Source organism: Nuphar pumila, chromosome 8 (genome assembly GCF_984573655.1).
Source record: "Nuphar pumila chromosome 8, dmNupPumi1.hap1.1, whole genome shotgun sequence".
NCBI classification, from domain to species: domain Eukaryota; kingdom Viridiplantae; phylum Streptophyta; class Magnoliopsida; order Nymphaeales; family Nymphaeaceae; genus Nuphar; species Nuphar pumila.
The window spans coordinates 99,544,015-99,567,589 of NC_143256.1; the positions used below are offsets into that span (position 1 = coordinate 99,544,015).

A 23,575-nucleotide genomic window follows, 5' to 3' on the forward strand; every position below is an offset into this window, starting at 1 on the left:
ACACATGAAAGAAGACTCCAGCTGCATTTAGAAAACAAAAAGAGAAAACGTGTTTCTTTGGATGATCAACTTCCCTCACAATACACAAGAAAGACATGGGTTCTGAGGAAGCACACGAATAAAAATTCAGGATATACATCCTAAGATTTCAGTTAGGAGTTAGATAATGCTCTGAATCAGCTACCAGAGATAGTTCCTCAGCAGCTGGTACATTGGTAAAGCAATGTTCTGGTTAAAAAAGTCACTAAAAGTTAAATAATGGCAGTGTAATCTCCACGGAAATAAGAAATATCATGATTTTCGAGTAGGCTACTAACCATCCAAAACTGCATAGGAGCAACAGGCTTGACACTTCGGTCAAGTTCACTAAATAGATCTCGTGTAGCAACAGTTAGAAGATGTGAGGAGGGATCCAACTCATTGCTCCTCCCTGAATTTGAATACCTGATTGAAAAGAATACACGAATCAGCACTAATCATTCAATTGTTCCCTGGTAGCCTAGAATCCCACAGAACAACTTAATGCAGAAACATTGTTTTAAAAGAAAAGGCTTAAAAGAGAACTCACTTTAGCAAAGTTGACTTTAGTTCTGGAACTGAATGCAAGCATTGCAATGTTGAGTTCATATAGCAGGTATTGCCAAGATTATAAAGACCAGCAGTGTGACCCTTGAAATAGAATCCACATATTAAAAGCACATAATACTTGCTGTAATTAGAAGTTCCACAATTCAATTTCAACATAACTATATAAATCTAAAATGTGCAAGGCAGAGACAAATAAACAATTGTGCAAAGTCATGGAAAAGTTAATTCAAGACGATTCATAATATCATGTATTTTTCCATGAATTTTAAATATAATTTTTAAATTATATATTTATTTAAATTTGATAAAATCATGGGAAAATAGTTAATTTTATAGGTGACGTCGCCCAGAGCCCACTGATATATATTTATATATAAAATGACGATTTTATATATATACATATATATGTTTATTTCTTTGTTTTTGTCGATTTCCCTAAAGTATCAAATCCTGAAAATACGTATGATTTTGATTCCACAGATGTCAATTTTCTTGATTTGAAACTGAACATGTAAAACTGAACATGCATGTAATATAGGTTAACGATTTTCCCTGCTTATGCATACGAATATATATTCAATTTTGTCGATTTTATTTTCTTTTTCAGCATAATGAATATATATATTCGAGTTTGTAGAGCTCTCTTGCTCACACAGTCTGAATATATATGTATATTGATATATCTATAAATTTCAGGTTGTTGGGCTTCATGATTATGCAAACGGATTATGAATATTTACAGATCTGTATATTTCCTTGTTCCTGCATCTAAATGTTCATATCTGGTTCAGATTTGCTGAGTTCATGCTCGGGCAGACCTGATCCAGATCTGCCGAGTACATCTCTATTCAGTTTTGATTCAGACCTGTCCAGCTATATGCCTATACATCTGAATATTTTTGTTGGTCTTTATTCATATTGGTTGAATATATGCTCATGCATATGAGTAGTTATTTTGATTCAAATTCTCTCATGTTAGTATTCTTGCATCGGGATACTTATGAGTTTCAGATTACCAAATATCGTACTCATGTATATATGCAGCCAGTATGTTTTGCAGGCTGGTATATGTATTCTTTATGGTCTGGCCGACCCATGAACATGTTCGTGAACTATGTCACATGGGTGCGGGTGCGGGTGCGGCGCAATTCCAAAAAATTTGGACACGGGGACTCGGCTATATATATATATATATATATATATATATATATATATATATTATAAATATATATATTTTAAATATTATAATTATATATATATAACAATAAATTAACACATAAAGATTGTAAATTTTAAAGCAAAAAAAAAGCAATTCTTAACAACACAAACTTACCAAAATATAACACATAAAGAAGCTTGTGAGTGTGATAAACAACAAAACTTATCATAAATCTGCCTCATCGTCTGAATTAGAAGGAAGAACAGGATCGATGTAGTCCATGTTGAGAGTATGTAAATTATGTTCTCCCTCCAAGTCAAAATCTTCTGGATTTACATCCCAATTCTTGGATGGTCCACAACTGCATCAAAAAATCACTATATTAGTATCTAACTTAAAACTTTGAATACAAATATGAAATATTTAAATACAAACTTTGAATACAAAGAAAAAAAAGTACCTATACTCTTCTTTGGTGCGGCGAGAAATTAATCGTAGATTTGAGTGAACATATACCAAATCCTCTGCTCTTTTACTAGTGAGTTTGTTTCTTTTAATGTTGTGAATTTGAGCATATGTACTCCAATTTCTTTCACAACAAGATGATGTAGCAGGTTGAGATAACAACTTCATTGCAAGACGTTGCAGATTTGGTGTCTCTGATCCATATGTTGCCCACCAATTAAGAGGATCTTCCTCGTCCCTTGCCACAAGTGCTGCTAAAGAATCAAATCTTCCAGTAGAAAACTTGCCAAACTCACTATTTACAACCTTAAACATGTCAGGATCATTAAAAACTCTTCCCAAATATATCATTCTATTTCTTGATATCTCAGGATCTTCATTTGGAGAAACACGACCAACACCTGCTGTCAACCATTTTTTTGCATAGTATTTTGGATTGAGAGAGTGTGTCATGCAATGCAAAGGTGTATTGCTTTTATCCCATCTTCTCACTAAAACTGAATGTACATGATTGTAAAATTCTGAATCATCAAGTGCAATATCTTTCTTCTCATGTTTAAAAATGATACTTTGAACTTTTTCAATCATATTGTCCCACATTTCATAAATTCTATGAAGCATGAGTACATCTCTGTCAACTTCTCTCAGCATTTCCCAAATAGGCTCTGTAAATTCAACAAAATATGTAATTTTATCCCACCAAAAATCATCACAGATGCATTTTTTGATAGCTTGAGCCTTGACATCATCTTCAGTACGATAAAAATCCCAATCTTGATCAGCCACCATCATCATCAATGCATTCTTGAGTTGCTTAATTCTTTTTATCATAACAATTAGAGAAGCAAAACGAGTTTCAGCAACTTTCAGTAACTTGAGATCAGAATGCCTATTAAATATAGAAAGGGCATGATGATGGTTTACAACAAAATTTCTAATATTTCGAACATCATGCTCTATTTCCTCAATCCATAAGCACATTTCATGTGCATGTGCATCATCTTTTGATGGATTGCATATACTCTTAAGTGCCAAATTTAAACTGTATGCTGCACAAGGAGTCCAAAAAATATGTGAATATGTATCTTCACTTGCCAAATTCATTCCTGCACGACCGCAAACTGGAGCATTGTCAGTAATGATTTGCACCACACTTTCTTCACCCACTTCTTTTATCACTTCAACAAATAATCTCTTTAAATATTCAGCATCTTTATACTCTCCAGATGCATCAACAGTCTTCAAAAAGATTGGCCCATTTAGTGAGTAAGCAATGAAGTTTATCAGTGGTCGCCTTTGTATATCAGTCCACCCATCAGAAACAATCGACACTCCATGTCGTTTCCATGCAAATTTTTGGGTCTCTAGCAAGTCTTCAATTCTATTTTTTTCCTCTGCAAGAATGACTGTTCTTAGTTTTTCTGAACTAGGAGGCACATAACCACTCAAATTGCAATTAGCCAAAGATGTAATCATATCTTTCCAGTATGGACTTCTAGCTACATTAAAAGGAATTGAGCTTGAGTAAAAGAATCGACCAATCTTTTTATCAATTTCTGCTCTTGCCATGTTTTTGAATGACGCTTGTATTGTTTTATTGCTTTTCATCTTTCTTTTCTTTAAAAGCTCTTCTTGTGTATCACTGGCAGTAGGAAAAGACAAATTAATCGAATCGCTTTTCATCTCTGCAATTTTCTTCTTTTCAGCTTCCTCTTGTTCTTTTTTTAATTGCTTTAACATGTCTTTGTCAACCCCAGAACATGCCCTAATTCCTTGACCACGAATATGCAAAAGATGTGCTTTCACACGCGTATAAGAACCTGTGAAAACAGTCTTACATAGATTACAATGAAACTGCACATTCCCACCACCACCACTACTAGCTTTTATCCCTTTTGTCACAAGCCTCCAAAGTGGTTGAGAAACATCTAATTCAGGGTTAGAACTTGAACCAAATGTATTGACACTACCGCTAGAACTCGCCATTATATCTGAAAAGTGAAAACTGAAAAGAAAATAATTAAATAAGTAAATAAAATAAAGTTAATAAAACAGGGAATATTGGAGGGGCCGAGCCCCTCTTCTACGAGCAGAGGGTGCAGGGAGGGGCCGAGCCCCTCCCCTGCGAGCAGAGGGTGCAGGGAGGGGGGCCGAGCCCCTCTTCTGCGTGCAAAGAGTGCAGGGAGGGGGGCCGAGCCCCTCCTCTGCGAGCAGAGGGTGCAAGGAGGGGCCGAGCCCCTCCCCTGCGAGCAGAGGGTGCAGGAAGGGGGGCCGAGCCCCTCCCCTGCGAGCAGAGGGTGCAGGGAGGGGGGCCAAGCCCCTCCTCTGCGAGCAGAGGGTGCAGGGAGGGGGGCCGAGCCCCTCCCCTGCGAACCGAGGGTGCAGGGAGGGGGGCCGAGCCCCTCCTCTGCGAGCAGAGGGTGCAGGGAGGGGCCGAGCCCCTCCCCTGCGAGCAGAGGGTGCAGGAAGGGGGGCCGAGCCCCTCTTCTGCGTGCAAAGGGTGCAGGGAGGGGGGCCGAGCCCCTCCTCTGCCAGCAGAGGGTGCAGGAAGGGGGGCCGAGCCCCTCTTCTGCGTGCAAAGGGTGCAGGGAGGGGGGCCGAGCCCCTCCTCTGCCAGCAGAGGGTGCAGGGAGGGGCTGAGCCCCTCCCCTGCAAGCAGAGGGTGCAGGGAGGGGACAAGCCCCTCCCCTGCGAGCAGATGGTGCAGGGAGGGGGGCCGAGCCCCTCCCCTGCGAGCAGAGGGTGCAGGGAGGGGCCGAGCCCCTCCCCTGCGAGCAGAGGGTGCAGGGAGGGGGGCCGAGCCCCTCCTCTGCGAGCAGAGGGTGCAGGGAGGGAGGCTACGAGCAGGGTCGACATACCTGACGGAGGGGGAGACGGTGGCTGCCTGTCGCCGGAGTTCGGATCGCCGGCGTGGTTGCAGGAGAAAGCTGCAGGGGCTGAGGGGGAGAGGCAAAATCGAGAGGGTAAGCCCCTCTCCCTGTCGATAAACCCCTTTTAGGGTTCGGCTGCCAAAAAAAATTTGGATCTGGGTCGAGTTTGGACCCGACCCGACCCGGATCCAAAACAAAATTTAAAACTCGAACTGGACAATTTTGGACTCGGTCAAAGTTGACCGAGTCCAAAATGTGGTCGGACTCGGCCCGGACTCGTTGACCGAGTCCGACTCGGAGTTGACCGAGTTCGGGCTGAGTCCAAAGCCGCACCCGAGTCCGCACCCGAGTCCGCGCGTGTCGACGCGGGTGCGGCAACCCTTTAGCCGAGTCCGTGTGACATAGTTCGTGAACATGTACATGGATCAACCAGCAGGATAGTCACGTGTGCTTATGGTCTGGCCGACTCATGTACATGTTTGTGAACATATACATGGTTCAGCCAACAGGGTATGGTACACGTTTTAGTGCAGTCTGGCCGACCCATGTACATGATTATGATCATGTACATGGATCAGCCAGCATGATGTTAATGTGTAAATGGTTGATTTACGTACATAATTGTGATTTGATTATGTACATTACCCTAATCTTGATTTGATAAGCTTGTAATGGTGCATATCATACGCATAAATTTGAAATTTATTTTATGTTTGCATGACTGTGATCATATGCATGTTTGATTGTTTATGCATGAAATTGATTATGATAATGTGTTCGGCAAGCATCTATCGGAATGTGTATGTGCATGGCTTAATATGCATTTATTTTGTATGTTTTGAATGTACATTGTAAACATATTTGGAAACCATGTGTGTGTGTTGCATGTTCACTGAGATTTTGCAAGTTTGTATAAATCACTTCTGAGATGTGTTGGTGGTCAAATGTAAACCACTGCAAGCCGTGTAGGCCAAGAGCATTTGTTGCTCCAATTGTTGTTGATTTTATTTATGCATTACAAAATTTATTTCTAGGAATATTGGTTTTCCAAAGTTAATTGCGTTGTTAAATTGTGATAAGCCGGAGCCTAAATTTGTGTGTTTTGCATGTAGATTTGCAAAACAGTTCATGTAAAGAACTTGAAATTATTTAAAATGTAAAAGAGACCAAACACTGCAATTAATTTCTTGCTTGATATCTCTTTCACAGTGTGAGGATCTTAGATGACGGTCTTGGAGGACCGTGAGGATACTAAAACTCCGTGTACGATTATGCCCTTAAACCTGATATGGTGGTTCACCACCAGGACATGGTTTTAAGAAGATTTCAGCCACTTTGCTTGGAGGTGGTGTTATTGACTCAGCTGTAATTTGATATACCGAGAAAATGATGTCAATGGTTGAGGATTTTCATTGATATCCCAGCATTAGGTGATGATTTCTAATCTTCTGATGAAAGGTGAGGATTCCTGATATATGTCGAGGAACAAGTGTGGAACCAAGTAATAAAATACAAATTGTGTGTTAAGCTACAACTGAAAACCTAACTTGGACCTCAAAAAATTGTGCCCGTTTTGAGTATCTACGGGTTTAAGGAAAAGTAAAAATTAAATTTGTGTGCATTTAATAAGGACATACATGCAAAAACAACTCTGATAAATAATTTAATAAGTTATTCATGCATGCACATTGAATCATACATATTTACATATTTACTGTTCAACATTAGTTTATGCATTATGCATATTTGACTTTGTATAATACTTGTTTGCATGGTATTTTGTTAATTGCTGGAATGGTAAGTTAATTGTGATAAGTTGTTAATTATGATATTTCTCTAAAATTTATGCATGAATTTGTTTATGTGATTTCCTTACTATTTAGATTTTAGAGGAATTCGTACAAAAAACTTTGATTCTTACCCGTTTCCTTAAAATTGTTTTACAGGCACAGGTGCTCAGTGATGTCTTAACTAGCGGGATGGAGACTGCGAGCCTTGTCACTGGTTTCTAGGTTCTGACAGGATGGTTCATATGGATATAGACGATTTTTATGTTTAGACTATTTTGACAATTGATTTAAATTAATGAAGTTTGATTTATTCTGCTGTTAATTCAATGCATCGTATGGTTTGTGGTTTGGTATATTAAATTTGTGATGCCCCGGATCTTTGGGTGATTTTCCGCAATTGTTTAAAAAAAATCCAATATTTTTACGAAGGTCAGTTGGGGTCATTACACGATTCAAATTTCAGATATTCGCAACTACAGCTTTGGAGGTTGCTTGAAAAAACAAGTGGTTCGAAAGCCATGAACTTGAGACATATATACGAAAAAATAATGGTGTAGACATGTTACTACAAACTTGGGGTCAAAGAATAGAATATCACCTACTCATGCAATTTTTATGTAGATTGGACCATATCATGGTTCATTCACCATGGGAGATGTCTTTCATCAATAGATTTACATACCATTTTACATTTAGGAAGAAAATATGTACAGGATAATGACTGGATTAGGTGTGGATCTAGGCTCACCCTTTCCTTTTGTAGGACAAAGAAGTAAACCAACTTCCATCGTATGTGTTTTGTTAGATCATGTCAATAGATTACCTTTGATATAGATGTCCATAGGGACCTAAGTTTCCATGAAGTAATTGAATTCTTAAATGAACCTATCAATGATGACCTAGTAGCCACTTTCAATACAGTATAACATGTGATTAAAAATTTTAAATAACCGGCGATAAGCAGTGAGTCATCATGGCTAGAACGACATGGTGAAGCTCCTTCCAAAGTTTGTTTAGTTTTTTCTCCAATTTTCAACACATACAGCTGTGTCATCATAAAGTTGTCAAAACTTCACCATAACAAAGAAATGTTTGCATGCCAAAATTAATGCTCTCAAGATTTGGATCCACATTGTAATAATTACTCCAGATCTACCAATGGTGCTTTTTATAGGAACTTGCAGGTTGCATCAGATAAGATTAATTTTTGTTGGGTCTACCATTTCAATGTTGGTCCTTGATATGCTCATCTTTGATAGGACTAGCTAGTACCATTTTCTTTGCAACATTAAGACCACAGCTAGGTTTCTTTAACATGTTTAGGACATCCCTCATGATTACTGAGGAGGCAAACCTCGAATAGCTCATATTATGGAATCCCTTGCATCATGAGAACTTTCAACTCTCTCCAATCTCTCAAGCTCCTATCTGGTTCTTTTGTTGAGAGTCATAGTCATGGGATGTGTGTGTGCATACACACATGTATGTCTCTCTCTGTGTGTGTGTGTGTGTGTGTGAATGCTTGTTCAAGAGGATGGGCATGCAGATGGATGCATGTTGTTGGATCTGAAAAGATCAGACAATGCATGCAAAAAAGCCTGACAGCAGCAATCATGAACCCCAACTACCGTTAAAGGTCATTTTTGTGGCATCTCTACAGATCCAGTGGTGGGGGTCTGCCCACACCCCATCTTACGGATGGGGTTGAGTGAACCCTTTGGCTATATATATATATATATATATATATATATATATATATATATATATATATATATATATATATATATATATATATATATATATAAGTATGCGCTTTCAACAGCAAACTTTTGTGATTTTGTGCCCCATAGTACATAGTTCTCATTTTGAATAGTTGTCAGGGGTATTTTTCTCATGTAATTACCCATTGTGTAATATATGTGTTGAGATGGAAATGAGGAGAGAGACCTGATGTTCCTCTCTTCTTATTCTGCTTCATTTCCTCTAATTTTTCTTCAGAAAAATGCTACTAATACCATTAAGATGCAGGTCAAAAGTTGTTGAGATGGTATTGGAGCTTAGATTCAGATCTATAAAGGAGTTTTGAACCTCGTACTTACAGCCAGCAGCCACTTAGCCAACCAAATGACAAAGGAGACTTGAGTTTGGGTTGTCTTGCTTCCATAGCTCTTGATTTTATAGATAAGTTTTGAGACAAAAATCAAGTGATTGGGAGCAAGTTTAAGGGACTTTGGAATTTTTTAAGGATTTATTTGTCTCTGGACCTTTTTGGATTTTCTGAATGTTTCATGATTGAGTGGCATTCAAGTGGTTCCACTTGAGTTTGGATTGGGATTCAGTGTGTAATAACCCTGGTATAATAGTTGGTTTTGAGAAAAGAGGAAGAAATAAGTGTCTTTGAAAAAATCAGGGATAGATTAAGGGATAAAAAAGGGTCAATTACTGTGGGTGATTCACTTGAGTAAGAAGTGGACAAGGTAGAATCCTAAAGAAGGCATTAGTAATCAAAGTGATAAAAGGGAGTAGAGTATTCTGTTGATAGATTACTCAGGTAAAGAGTCAAGTATGAGTGAACAAAAGGAAGAGTGTGTCATAGGAAACGCTTTTAACCCTTGAAGTGAAAAAGGCTTCTAAATTGCTAATGTAAAATTCCAACAAAGAAACTAATAAAATGGGCTTGTTTGAATTGGTGATTCTTGCTTGAGACAAATGGGTATATACCAAGGTTGCTAAACTAGGAAGTGGGAAACGATACTGGAAGCGGAAGCGAGAAGCAAGACATTTAAAAATTTATAGAAAGCGGGAAGCGAATTATCAATTTAAAAGTGAAATATGAATAAAAAATAAAGCAATATGGTAACTGAACAAGAATCAAACAAGAAACAAATAAAAACTAAGAGTGATGGTTGATCATTCTTATATTTCAGGATTTTTCAGTAAAAGACAAGAAACAAATAAAAACTAACAGTGATGGTTGATCATTCTTATATTTCAGGATTTTTCAGTAAAAGAGTTAAATTTTTGTTAAAATCTAACAATGATGGTTATCAATTTAAAGAAAGTACATGGGAAGTGAGTGAAAGCGTGAGAGGAAATACATGAAAAGAAACGTGACAAAAATATATAGGAAGCATAGACCATGTGTGTGGGAAGCATAGAAGAAGCGTGGGAGAATCGAGATTCCTATGAAGTTTTGAAAGCGAGGAGTATCGCACTTCCGAAGCGAATTTCCGGGAAGCAAGTTTTCCACCTACCTAAGAAGCTTCCAGTAACTCTTATATACCATTGATGAGGTAAACAAACCTGATGAGAAAGATCAAGGAACGAAAGTTGAAAAAAGAGAATGTATTGGTTACATCTTGACTATTAGTATTACAGCTTATGTACTCAAGTATCTCAAGAACTGTGACATATGGGCTACTGTAGGAGAATGCAAATGACTCATCAAACTGACTGCATAAATAATGTCAAGTCTTTTGATAGTTGGTAGATCAGTTTCCCAACTAATCTCTGATATCTTCCCATGGATTCAATTTTTTCGCCACCACACAACCCAAGTTTATGGTTTTGCTCGATTGGGCTATCCTTTTATACCCCAATTTAACTGTTTCTTTCAGTAGATGATACGCATACTTTCTTTGAGATAATAGGATTCCTTATTTGCATTTAAGGACCTCTATGCCTAAAAAATAATGCAAGGGTTCTTAATCTTTGATATCAAAGTCTTAAATAGTTCTTTATTCTCCCTATCTCCTCATCATCATTAATGATCACAATGCCATCCACATATACCCTTAGTTATCAAAAGCGCTAGTCGGCATCTAGGCGAATGACCCCGAAAAGAACTAGTCGGGGCCTTGGAGGGACTAGTCGGGGCCTTGGAGGGACTAGTCGGCCTAGGCAGGACCAAGAAAACAAAATACCAATAAAAACATAAACAATACAATAAATAATTAATTAATTTTAGTAAAAAGATATGATTGTAACTATGAATTAATCATACATGTGAAATTCAATGTAAAATATCAAATTCGTAAAATTGCATAGCATTAAACATAAAGCATATCTATATTGTATAATGTGTGTGTATAAGATACACAGCACCCCCCGCAACACACACACACACACACACACACACACACACACGTGTGTGTGTGTGTATGTGTAAAAAACATGGGCATACATGTAAAGAACAAAAATAAAACAGAAGAAAAAACAAGGAAAAAAGGAAGAAAAAAAAAGGAAGAAAAAAAGTAGAGTGGAGGGGTGATAGGAGCAAGAAGAAGAAGAAAAAAGGAATTTCAAACGAGAAAAAAGAAGGAAAAAGGAAAAAGAAAAAGGGGGGAAAGGAAGAAAAAGACAAAAAAGAAGGGGGAAAAGGAAGAAAAAGGGAAGGTGGAGGGGGAAAAGGAGGAGGAAGAAGAAAAGGAGAAGTTAAAAAGAAAAAAAATAAGAAGGTAAAAAGAAAAAAAGGAAAGAAGAAGAAGAAAAAGAAAAAAAGAACAAGGAGAAAAGAAAAAAGAAAGGGTATGGGGAAGGCGGAAGAAGAAAAAGAAAAAAAAAGAAGAGGAAAGAGAAAAAAAAGATAATGACAACCATATCCCCACAGCCTAGGCGACGCCTATGCGGTAAAACGGGGCCTTACCGCCTAGACCCATAAGCCTAGGTGGTAGCCTTGCGCCCAACCCGCCTAAGTACCGCTTTTGACAACTAAGCACATACCATTAAAATAGATATTTTCTCACCTTTCTTCACTAATGGAGTGTGACTACTAATGCTTCCCTTATAGCCAACTCGTGATCGCCATGCTAAATCTGTCATACCAAGGTCTTAGACATTGCTTTAGCCCATATATAGCTTTCTTTAACCTGCACACTTTACCTTCATTGCCTACAAACATAAAGCCAGTAAGAAATGGCATATAGATATCTTTGTTCAACTATAGAGAAAAGCATTTTTTTTAACATCCAATTGATGGAGAGTCCAATTCTATGTGAAGCCAAGTTTGTAAGTACCCTTATTAATGTGAGTTTGACTACAAGTGCAAAAGTTTCATGATAGTGTATCCCATAAGCTCGGTTGTAACTCTTAGATACCAATCTAGCCTTATATCTTTCCATGAATCCATTTGCCTTAAGTTTAAGAGAGTATATCCATTTGCACCATATAGGTTTGGTAAGGTAGTTACTTCCCATGCATGATTCTTCCTTAGTGCCTTTATCTCATTCTCCATAGCCTTTCTTCACTTAGGATGCTTTAATGCCTCTTCTGCATTAATAAGAATGAGATTTGACTTGATGTTAAACACATACATTGAAGGCTCGAGAAAAGTGGCATACTGGATGAGAAGTGTGTGGTCTTTTGTCCTTCCTAAGAGCAATAGGTAGGGTAATATTAAGAAAGGTGTTGGGAGGATGAAGTCTCTTCACTGAGTGCATTGTCAGATCTAATTCTTGAGGAATCTCACTGATAGTGATAGTAACCGCATCAAGCATCACAATTCTCCTCTCACCCCTTTCATGTGTTCTTCAGTTTTTAGTATCACTACCATTCCCTCCTTTCAATGTATTCTCACAAGTGTTGGTAGGGCTTAATGGCAGGTGACACCAATTCCCCTTCAAGTCCTCACTATGAAAAAAGATTTGTTTCAAAGAATGTGAAATCCATAGTCACGTATCTCTTCCTATTAACAATGTCATAGCATTTGTATCCTTTATTAATAGAAGAATATCCTAAAAGTACACATTTAACTCTAGGATTAAGTAAAATAGAATCATAGCACTAAGGATTTGTGAGAGTTTATGACTCAAATTAGTGATTATGGAGTTGGAAGTAGAGTTAAGACTCCCATTGATCTAAATTGTATTTGTGACAATAGGGCTATGCAGATATCATTAGATCATGTGTATCATGAGGGAACAAAAAATATTGATAGTGATTGTCATTTCATAAGAGAAAAGGTTGATTCAAGATATTTTGAGTTATTCATGTGTGTACTCGTCTTCTTTTGCAACATACATTCTCACAAAAGTTGTGGAAACATTAAGACTCGAAAAAATCACTTGTAAGTTGGGAATGACAGATATCTTTTCCCACACTTGAAGGGGAGTGCTGAGAGTCATGGAATATATAAAAATATATTATGAAAAAGTGGCAGCTGCCTACCACTTTTTCAGCTAACCATCAGTGGACGCATGCGATGGAGGATGTGTGTGCATTGAAGGGTTAAAGACCCTTTAGCAGCATGAGAAAATGTCGCTAAAGACTCCTGGGTTTTTAGTGACGCTTTTTAAGCACCGCTAAAGACTTATAATGACAAGCAGAAAGTGCATCTAAAGACCCAGGAGCCTTTAGCAGTGCTTTCGCGCACCGCTAAAGGTTGTTTCTTAATGACCTTGCGCACGGAGCAACCTTCACGCATGTAATGGATGATCGGTACGTGTTCACTAGTGGTTAGCCAGGTGAGTGGTAGGCAGCTACCACTCACTTTATATATAGAAAGAGAGAGCGTGAGAGAGAGATAAGGAAGGGAGACCGTCCAACCAAATGAAGGTCCAAAATCTACAACTAATGATAATCAATGGCATTTCTCCTCTAATGATCAAGTTTTTCATCGATCGGACTTTACAGATTGGATTTTTATCATTCATTTTGTGATCAACATGTTTTGGATTATGAATTTTCGATGTTTAGATGTGTTTTTGAAAGCGCTAAAAACCAACGGCCCACAATACTTTGTATTGTAAAGTTTTAAATGCATTATGAGCTGTTGGTTTTTCATGTTTTGAAAAGCATTCCTATAGGCCGTAAAGTCTTCGTGTAAAACATATTTCTTACTAAATAAACTGAACAAATATATGAGGTCCGATCAATGAGATGCTCAAGCATTGGAGGAGAGTCGTTTGATCATCGTTGGTTGTAGATTTTGGACCTTCTTTTGGTTGGAGGGTCTCCCATCCATTGTACTCTCTAGCTAAAACACATAGGTGCAAGTTTTATTTCATCAGTTTGACCCCACAGATGTGTTCAGCATGGTCCATTTACTAGGGAAAGCTGTTTTGACCGAGTAGTTTCAACATAGAAACATGAATTTTTCAATCGTGAAATTTTTACAAAATTGTGAACCATTGTATTTTGAAACCTTTAAAAAATCTGCTTATTTAGTGTGATCGAATGACCTGAATCATGTTTTTCAGTTTTGACCAAAAAAATCATGTAGATCATATCCACAGGACTTGATTCACAAAAAATAAGAAATGTGATGGAACGGGCTGTTTCTACTAGAGGGTACGGTACATTCGAGGGTATAGGAGTACTGCAATTTTGCACCTCCTTATACATAGTTGGCATCGTATAGTTCGCAAGGGTATTTTTTGTCCTCAATTATGTAAAAGGGTGCTTCCACACCCCCAAGGCACCTGTTTCGCAGATGCACATGCACCTATGTGACATAGGTCCAAAATTGTCCAAGTTTAAGAAAAAATTTAAAACTTAAAATTATACAATTGAAAATACATTGTGGAATATATATATAGGGTGCTCCAAGAGCACAAACTCCCATATAATAGAAGCTTTAAATTTTCAAAATTATTGAGTTTTTTTTATTGATCAGATCATGTAGATATAATCTACATCTATTTTTTAGCAGAAAACAAGTTTTGGATCAAGTGATTATGACATAAATGTAGGCTTTTTTAGATCATCAAAAATCAACAGCTCACAATGTACCAATATTTCACTACTTAAAAAATCAAAAAAACATGATCCAAAGCATGACTCCTATAAAATAAACTATGTTAGTATGTTGAATATATCTGTAAGGCCTGATTGAGAAGATGCAACCTACACCCGGACCCAAGTTTTAGGAAATTGGCATGTCACACTCTTTGCACCTTCACCTATGTGACATAGGTCCTTAGATACCCTACTTACCACATATAATATATGTATTGAGATGGAAATGAGAGATACATGATGTTCCTCGCTTGTTTCTCCTTTTTATTTTATTTTTTCTTCAGCAAAACATCACTAATACCTTCGCCAGAAGCTGTTAAAATCTTCAATCATTCTAAAAGTTCCCCAAATAGTCACAATGATTAAAAGATAGCCATTATGTTAATTATGTTCCTTGATGGTCATATTTGTCTTTATTGTATGTTTGATCAACTACATGTTTTGACTTTTCTTTTATTTCGAGGGATCTGGGTATGATTAGATGTATCAAAGATGAAACACAAAGGGTTTTAGTCAAAGATGAGGAGATTAAGGAGAGATAGAAAGATTATTTTGATAAGCTATTTAATGGAAGTCATGCTCAGGATCTTGGAGACTTGTCCATTCCTTTTCATGAAATGAATCGTGACTTCATGCGCAAGATTCAAAAGAAAGAAATTGCAGAGGCTTTGAAGAAAATGAAATCAAGAAGAGCATTTGACCCAGATGGTATACCTATCGAGGCTTGGAAATGCATGGGAGAGAAAGGTTTAGAATAGTTGACAAATCTTTTTAACAAGATTTGGCGGACAAATAAGATGCCTAATGAGTGAAGGAAAAGTACTTTGGTGCCTCTATATAAGAATAAGGGTGATATACAAGATTGCACAAACTATCGTGGTATAAAACTCATGAGTCATACTATGAAACTTTGGGAGAGGGTGATTGAGTCTAGGTTGAGGAAGGTTGTCATGATATCAGAGAATCAATTTGGTTTTATGCCTGGAAGGTCAACTATGGAAGCTATACATCTTCTTAGACAACTTATTGAAAGAAATAGAGAGAGGAACAAAGATTTGCATATGGTTTTTATTGATTTGGAGAAGGCATACGATAGAGTACCTAGGGACGTTCTCTGGTGGACAATGATGAAGAAAGGTGTTTCTCTCAAGTACATTAGTATAATTAAGGATATGTATGAAAGAGTAGTAACCAATGTCCGGACTTGTGGAGGGGTGGCAACCAATTTTCCTATAACGGTTGGGTTACATCAAGGATTTGCTTTAAGCCCTTTCCTATTTGCTATAGTGATGGATGAGCTTACGAGATCAATTCAAGAAAATGTGTCGTGGTGTATGTTGTTTGCTGATGATATTGTTTTGATTGATGAGTCTAGAGCTGGGGTTAATGCTAAGTTAGAATTATAGAGACAAACATTGGAAGCAAGAGGTTTTAAGTTGAGTAAGAGTAAGACATAATATATGGAATGTCGGTTTAGTAAGCAACGAAGTAGTGATGGGAGTGTAGTGAAGCTTGGTGAGCAAGAAATACCGCTGGATGATTGTTTCAAATATTTGAGATCTATCATTCAAAAGTAGGGAGAAATTGATGGAGATGCGGTTGAAGGAAAAGTTTTATAGGACGACTATTAGGCCCGCTTTACTATATGGTACGGAATGTTGGGCTGCCAAGACACATCATATTCAAAAAATGAGTGTATCTGAGATGTGTATGCTTAGATGAATGTGTGGAAATACAATAAAAGATAAGATTCGAAATGAGGAGATATGTAAGCAGGTAGGCGTTGCACCCATTGAAAATAAGATGAGAGAGAATCGTTTACGGTGGTTTGGACATATTCAGTGAAGGCCTAATGATGCTCCGGTTAGAAGGATGGAGAAATGGGAAAATATATTAGTTAAAAGAGGTCGGGGTAGGCCTAGGAAGACTTGGATGGAGATGATAGGAAAGGATATGAATGCTTTGAACCTCACCGAGGACATGGCATTGGATAGAAATGATTGGAGGAGAAGGATTCATGTGGAAGACCCAAAATGATTTTCTTTGTTGGTTCATATCGCCGACCCCAATTGTTTTGGGATGAAGGCGTAGTTGTTGTTGTTTTGTTTGTAGTCATCATTACCAATATATGTATTATCTATTCTCAATTGACTATATTCTAACTGTTTAAGAAAAATTATTGAACCAGATTTAGTATATGCCAAAAAGATGCATCCCAAGTGTTTGATAAAATGATCAACAAGAATAAGCAATAAAGATATGTGAGCCAGTTGTGTTGTCGAAAATCTACTAAACCAGATTTAGTGCTTTGTTCCAGTATGCCAAGTATTTGACAAATTTGCTCAACTAGACTTAGTTTTATGGTTCTTAAAGAGCTGAAGTGAGTAGTGTTTTCATTTAACATCAACTCAAATACACACAAAGTCAAAGGTGAAAGTATGTAGACAAAGGAAGAAAGGGTAAAACCAATGTTGTTTGTATCTTACCGTATCGTACATATTGTATCGATGCAAGAGATCGATACGAGGTGTATCACATGTATCGTATGATACTGTGTTGTATCGTACCATATAATGGGTAAAACCATGCTTTTATGTTTTTGGATTTTAAAGAGCTTTTGAGGGCCAAAACCCTCATTCATATAGAACATATTCGAGATCTTCTCACGCACCCTAGGAGTTGTGAGACTGTTTTGGGGGCTGATATTTGTGTCGAGGAGAGGGCTTTCTTGATTTTGTCAAGAGTGCATTTTCACCTTTTTTCACCCAAAGAAGTGGGTTAAGGTAAAAAAAAAGGCATTTCCACCATTTTTCTACTCAAAAAAATGGGTTAAGGTAAAAAAATCTTTATTATGAGTAAAATTACAAGGCTACTCTCCAAAAAAAAATTGCCTCACCCATTTACAACCCCCCACCAATTTACCGCGAAGTTGAATCCACGAAAATTAAAGATTTATATTAAGATAGAATTCAGGCTTCACACTCCAACAAAGATGGCATCGGATGATCCGGCATGACAATAGGGCAATCCAGTAATGAGTGAAAACCGATTGAAAATCGAGTGCAACTATTGCCATAATATTTGTGTTTATGTAATATGAAAGTATGAGTCTTATGGCATGTTCTTAATTGCAAGATATTTAATATTTTGTATTGTTCTTGTGAGATAGTTGATGGTTGATGATGTCTTATGCAGTTCATAGAGACATAAATGCTTCATATGTGATTTTATGATTGCATTTCATCATTTTTGTATGTTATGATTCTTTAGAATTTTTGTTGTTTTTTGTTAATTTTCTGATTTTTTTAGAATTTTTTTATTTTTTTTTTCAAAATTTGTGATTTCTTATGATTCGATACGATATGTATCTTATTTTGGGCGAGAACAATATGGGTTACGATACAATACTTACAACCTTGGGTAAAACTAGCAAAAGGGTAGAATATACTTTCCAAAGGACCTTCCTATAGTGCCTTCCAAAATTGAATATGGAGCCTATATAAGTAGCATGAAAAGTCATCCTATTGCCTCTAATTCCTATGTTCATTTAATACTTCATAAATCTCATCGAAACATAGACTCCAGGATACATGACAGCAATAAAAGGCTTTCCATTTTTCCCTCTTTAAGAGCTAAGTTTTGTCCATAATGTTAAACAACAAAAGGTTGTCACTAGATTTAGGATTCCCCAAAGAAATGCAAAATGCTTATTATGCAGCATCCAGCATCATCTAACCTAATGATCAGTCTTTAAAACATTGAATGATTGAAATGACTTGCTAGGATATGGTCTGTTCATGATAAAAAGTCCAGTTACATGGTCCATGAGATCGTTCTTAAAAAGTAAAAAGTGATAATAAAAAAAACTGGACACTAATATTTCAGGCACAAAATTCACAATCCACTAAGATAAGAAAAAGGGGAAAACCGGGACAATCATGGGTGTCACTCACCACAGCAACAACTTGTTTTTCTTCTGGAAGGTCTTCCATGAAAACGGTGCCTTTCTCTGGGGCTTTCACAGCTTCCTCAGCAGTTCCCATCATCATCAACTTTTGGCCCTATTTAGGGAAGAAAATATCAAATAATTGATAACTAACATATAGATAATAGGTAGGGAACTATACCTCTTTTACACCCAACGTATTCCAATCAGCATCATCCTACATTAGCCATAAAAAGAAGTTCATAACTATATCAAGTTTTAAGCAATTTAATCTGGACTGAAGACAATAGGAAACATTATATTTAACTTCTAGATCTATATGCTCCAAACAGGGTATTGAAAATTAATGAAAAAATTATCATCTCACACACCTTTAACAGTCCACCTTTGACCATAATCTTTTGTCTTTCAGGGGGTACTCCAGTTAAATCATACAGCTGACACTTAAATACATAAGGAGGCTGGCTTGTGTCAATCTCAACAACCGGAAATAGTTCCTTTTGCCATTTCACACTTACTGAGAAACAAACAATAACAGATTCAAAATAAGGCATATAAAACCCAAGAATAAGAGGATAGAAAGAAAGATACCCAAAAATGTCCATACGCTTTACAAAGAAAATGTTGGTGCTACCGTGCTACTGCAAAAATAGTCTGACAAACAGAAAGATTGCACAAGAAAGGATAATAATGGATGTGAAGTAACTGTAAGCCACAATCCAACAAGAAGCTTGATTACGCAATTTCTTTTTGGTTATGTGCAGCTTGAATTTGTGAGAACTAAAGAAAATTCACTATCTGCCATGTCAACCAAAATTCCTTCTAAGAATTTCAAAAGAACAGCATCAATTAGTTTGAAACTTTGAAGGCATGACACTAAAATAAACTATACTATACTTTTTGTAGGGTACTTATATGCTGGCAGTCTTACAAGTGAAATAGTACAGAAAATAATCTATCTAAGGTTCTATTCCTGCACAGAGAAGTGAAATGTGTTATTAAAAGAAATGTAAGATCCTCTAGAAAGTCATGATTCAAAGCATGTTGTGTTTCTCCTTCAGTTTGGGCATCAGACAAATTAAAGAATTCAACTACATCTAACTGAAGCAAAGGTGGCAAATATTGTCCAAGATCAAACAATACTACTGCTAGATTTTCAATATTCAAGTCCTTCCACGCGTAAGAGCTGAGAAACAGAGAGAGAGAGAGAGAAAGGGAGAGAGAAGCTGCAGAGAAAAACCGATACCCTCAAATCTTAGGGTCGGCTGCTGTATTAACTCATTTATATTAACATACCAATACAAAGATTAAGGTACTAAAGTACCCTCATTACAATAAAGTAAATTACACAGTGCCATTAATGAGAAGTTAATGATCACGGGTCTGGATCTCCAGACCCGTGACCCGTAACAAGGGGTTCTTTTCACCCTCCCTCAAGTTGTGCATGATCTTGAACCATGAACAACTTGCCTTTTAACATCCAAAATCTGTCTTTTGTCAATCCTTTTGTAAATATATCCGCCACTTGATCTATAGTTCGTACAAATTCAGGCTCAATCTCTTTCTCTTCTACCTTTTGTCTCACAAAATGTTGATCTATTTCAATATGTTTGGCACGACTGTGATGGATTGGATTAAAGGACATACTAATGGCACTCTGGTTGTCACACAAAAGAAGTGATCGAGAGATCGATTCTCCTACTTCTGTCAGTAAGTGTCTAATCCAAGTAGCTTCAGCAGTGGCGACTGCCATTGACCTGTATTCAGCCACTGTACTGGATCTAGCAACAGCCTTTTGTTTCTTACTACTCCAAGAAACCAAATTCATCCCAACAAACACACAATAGCCGGATACTGATCTGCGTTCATCTGGGTCTCCTGCCCAGTTCGCATCAGAATAAACAGTGATCTCATGTGCATTTTGCTCATTTGTCTTTCTCTTATATATGAGGTCATCCCCAACCGTTCCCTTCAGGTATCGAAGTATCCGTTTAACTGCTTTCATATGCCCTTCACATGGTGCATGCATAAACTGAGAAACTTGATTCACCGAGTAGACTATATCAGGGCGAGTAAAAGTGAGGTATTGTAACATACCCACTATGCTACGGTACTGTGTGGGATTAGCAAATGGATCCCCATCTTGAGAGCTAAGCTTTTGATGAAGAACGCTAGGAGTGCCCAAGGGCTTGCAGTCTTTCATACCAGCTTTATTGAGAACATCAATGATATACTTATGTTGAGTGAGAGTCATCTCTTCAGAAGTACTGTCGACTTCAACTCCAAGAAAGTATCGTAGTTTGCCAAGGTTCTTCATTTTGAACATTTGATCCAAGAGATGTTTGACTTCTTCAATGTGCTCATTGGAATTACCAGTGATGATGATAGCATCTACATATATCAACAACAGAGTAATTGTGTCTTGTTTCTTAAATATAAATAAGGAGTGGTCAAGAAGAGATTTCTTAAAACCATATTTTTGTATTTCAAGAGAAAAACTGTCGAACCAAGATCAGGATGCCTGCTTCAATCCATATATCGCCCTTTTTAGTCTGCATACATATTTTGTAGGATTGCCTTCTGCGTAACCAGTGGGTTGTTCCATGTATACTTCTTCTCTCAAATTTCCATGAAGAAAAGCATTCTTCACATCAAGTTGGCTAATAGTCCATTGATGTTCAATAGCTAAAGAAAGTATGACTCTGATTGTCCCCATCTTCACCACTGGACTAAAGGTTTCATCATAATCTTGTCCTTGTTCCTGTGTAAAACCTTTGGCTACAAGTCTCGCCTTGTATCGCTCTATAGTCCCATCTGGTTTATACTTTATTTTGTACACCCATTTCAAACCAACAACGTTTCTGTCAGGTGGTCTTGATACGACATCCCATGTACCACATTCATGTAGAGCTTTCATCTCCTCATTCATTGCTTCAATCCATCTTCTGGAATTTGATGCTTGAGAGAACGTTGTGGGTTCATCTTCTTTATTCAAGGTTGTTAGAAAGAGTTGAAAATCTAATGAGCAATTTTCATAACTGACCCACCTTTCAATTGGATGGCGAGAACGTGTGGATCTTCTAGTATCAACAATGTTGGATGTAGAGGATGCGTCCATATCTGAATTAACTATGGTGGGCGGCTCTCTTTCTCGTCGAGTGTAGACAAGGCCTTTATACCTTTCTGGATTCAAAGTTGGGTATGTATTTTCATGGGCAATCATTTCATCAGTAGACACAGATTTCTTATCCTTTTGAGTGCAATTTGAGCAAACATCACTAGCTCCTGAGAGAAGTCCATAATTCAACCAAGGATAATAAGCCTCAATTTTAGGTTTTGATTATGAAGAAGTAGTACATCGACAATCAAAATTCAATTCATCGAAGATGACATTTCTTGATATTTTGATGCACTTGCTCACCAGATCATAGCACTTGTACCCTTTATAATCATCAGCATAACCCACAAACCTGCACTTCAGGGCCTTGTCCTGAAACTTATGTCTCATTGAACTATCAACATGAACATAGCATAAACAACCAAACACATGCAAATCATGGTAGTTGGGATGTACACCAAAAAGAGACAAGGAGACTTGTTTTCCAAAATAGTCATGGGCAATCGATTTATCACATGAACTGCAGAATGAAAGGCCTCTGTCCATAAAGTGATCGGAAGACTACTGTCATGCATCATGCTCATCGCACTCTCAACAATATGGCGATGCTTCCTTTCAACAATCCCATTCTGTTGAGGTGTGTGTGGGCAAGACACCTTTTTCCTTATCTCGTTACTTTGAAGAAAGTTAGCAAAGTCAATGAAAGAAAATTCACCTCCTCTGTCACATTGAAAACTTAGGATGTTTTCAGAAAATTGGTTTTTGACAAAGGAATGGAAGTTTCGAAACAACTTGAAAGTCTCAGATTTGTGTTTCATGAAAAATATTCAATAACGAGAATAATTGTCAACAAATAAAAGATAATATCTAGTTCAAGATATGGAAACAACTGGAGCAGGCCCCCAAACATCAGAACAGATAGTCTCAAAAGGTCTTGAAGCTCTTTTATTGATAGAATGAAATGGTAAGACATGACTCTTACATAAGAGACAACTAGAACATTTGTTGTCATTGACATTTATTCCTAAACTTGACTTGGGAATGAGGTTATTTGAAACAAGCTTTTCAATGAAACTACTACTGCAATGACCTAGACGACCATGCCAAAGATTTAGCTTATTGATTTCAGAGACACTGAAAACACAGGTAGAATTTTCAGAAGGCAACGATGATTGGAGCTTCAAGTTTGGGTCTGCAGAGCGAATATGTGCTGAAGGATCTTCTTGAAAGACATACATATTGCCTTGTCGTTTTCCTCTAGCGAACGTCTCCTTCGTGCAGAGATCCTTGACAAGAACAGAAGAGGGAGTAAATTCAACTGAGGCTTTGATATCATCAACAAGTTTAGAAACTGAAACGATGTTTTTTCTTGATATTAGGAGCATAAAGAACTTTTGAAAGGCTGATGAAAGATTCGGGCAAGGATATAATGGAGTTTTCAATATGAGAGACAGAGTGGTGTGATCCATCTCCAGTAACTATACTACTTCTACCAATGTAAGGAACAAGTTTTAGGAGCTTACTGGCATCACCTGTAACGTGAGTCGCTGCGCCAGAGTCCACGTACCAAGTACCTTGCTCATTTTGTTTCAGATTCAATTCTGCTAAAGCTGACAGCAATAACTCTTTTACTTCTTCGTTGGTCCTTGTACTATTTATGCCTCTTTTTGCTTCAGTTTGTGTTGATTTTCCTTTATTTAAGAGATTGAACCAACAGTTAGCTTTGATATGCCCATTTTTATTACACAGAAAGCAGGTAGGAATTGGCCTCTGTCTTTGTGGATTGGTATATGTATTGGGTGTAGGCAATAATCCACGACCTCCTTGACCACTTCTCCCTTGTCCTCCTTTTCCTTTGATATCATAGCTTCCTCGTCCTCGTGCATAAGTAACCCTTGTAGCAAG

General features: G+C 37.4%; 2 protein-coding genes across 2 annotated transcripts in view; both read right to left on the bottom strand.

Annotated features, from left to right (window-relative positions):
- The window catches only part of LOC149830043 (ubiquitin carboxyl-terminal hydrolase 6-like), a 102,714-nt gene that overhangs the window by 71,628 nt on the left and 7,511 nt on the right, over positions 1–23,575 (bottom strand). The window contains exons 2-6 of the mRNA XM_090016281.1: positions 18,924–19,069; positions 18,734–18,769; positions 18,560–18,667; positions 569–669; positions 318–444 (exon numbers count right to left, since the gene is read on the bottom strand). Of these exons, the coding sequence (XP_089872407.1) occupies positions 318–444; positions 569–669; positions 18,560–18,667; positions 18,734–18,769; positions 18,924–19,069 (518 nt within the window). The remainder of the gene's footprint in view (positions 1–317; positions 445–568; positions 670–18,559; positions 18,668–18,733; positions 18,770–18,923; positions 19,070–23,575) is intronic.
- LOC149830044 (uncharacterized) lies at positions 716–5,101 on the bottom strand. The gene is made up of 3 exons (XM_090016182.1): positions 5,071–5,101; positions 3,304–4,217; positions 716–756 (listed from the first exon to the last, which is right to left on the bottom strand). The coding sequence occupies exons 2-3, from the start codon at positions 4,196–4,198 to the stop codon at positions 716–718; spliced, it is 936 nt and encodes a 311-aa protein (XP_089872308.1). The 5' UTR covers positions 4,199–4,217; positions 5,071–5,101.

Coding starts and splice junctions, on each gene's coding strand:
- LOC149830044 (XM_090016182.1), bottom strand. CDS start 4,198: ATGGCGAGTTCTAGCGGTAGTGTCAATACATTTGGTTCAAGTTCTAAC. Junction 757..3,303: donor TGCAGGAATGAATTTGGCAA/GTGAAGATACAT, acceptor TGCACATTTTAG/ATTTATATAGTTATGTTGAA.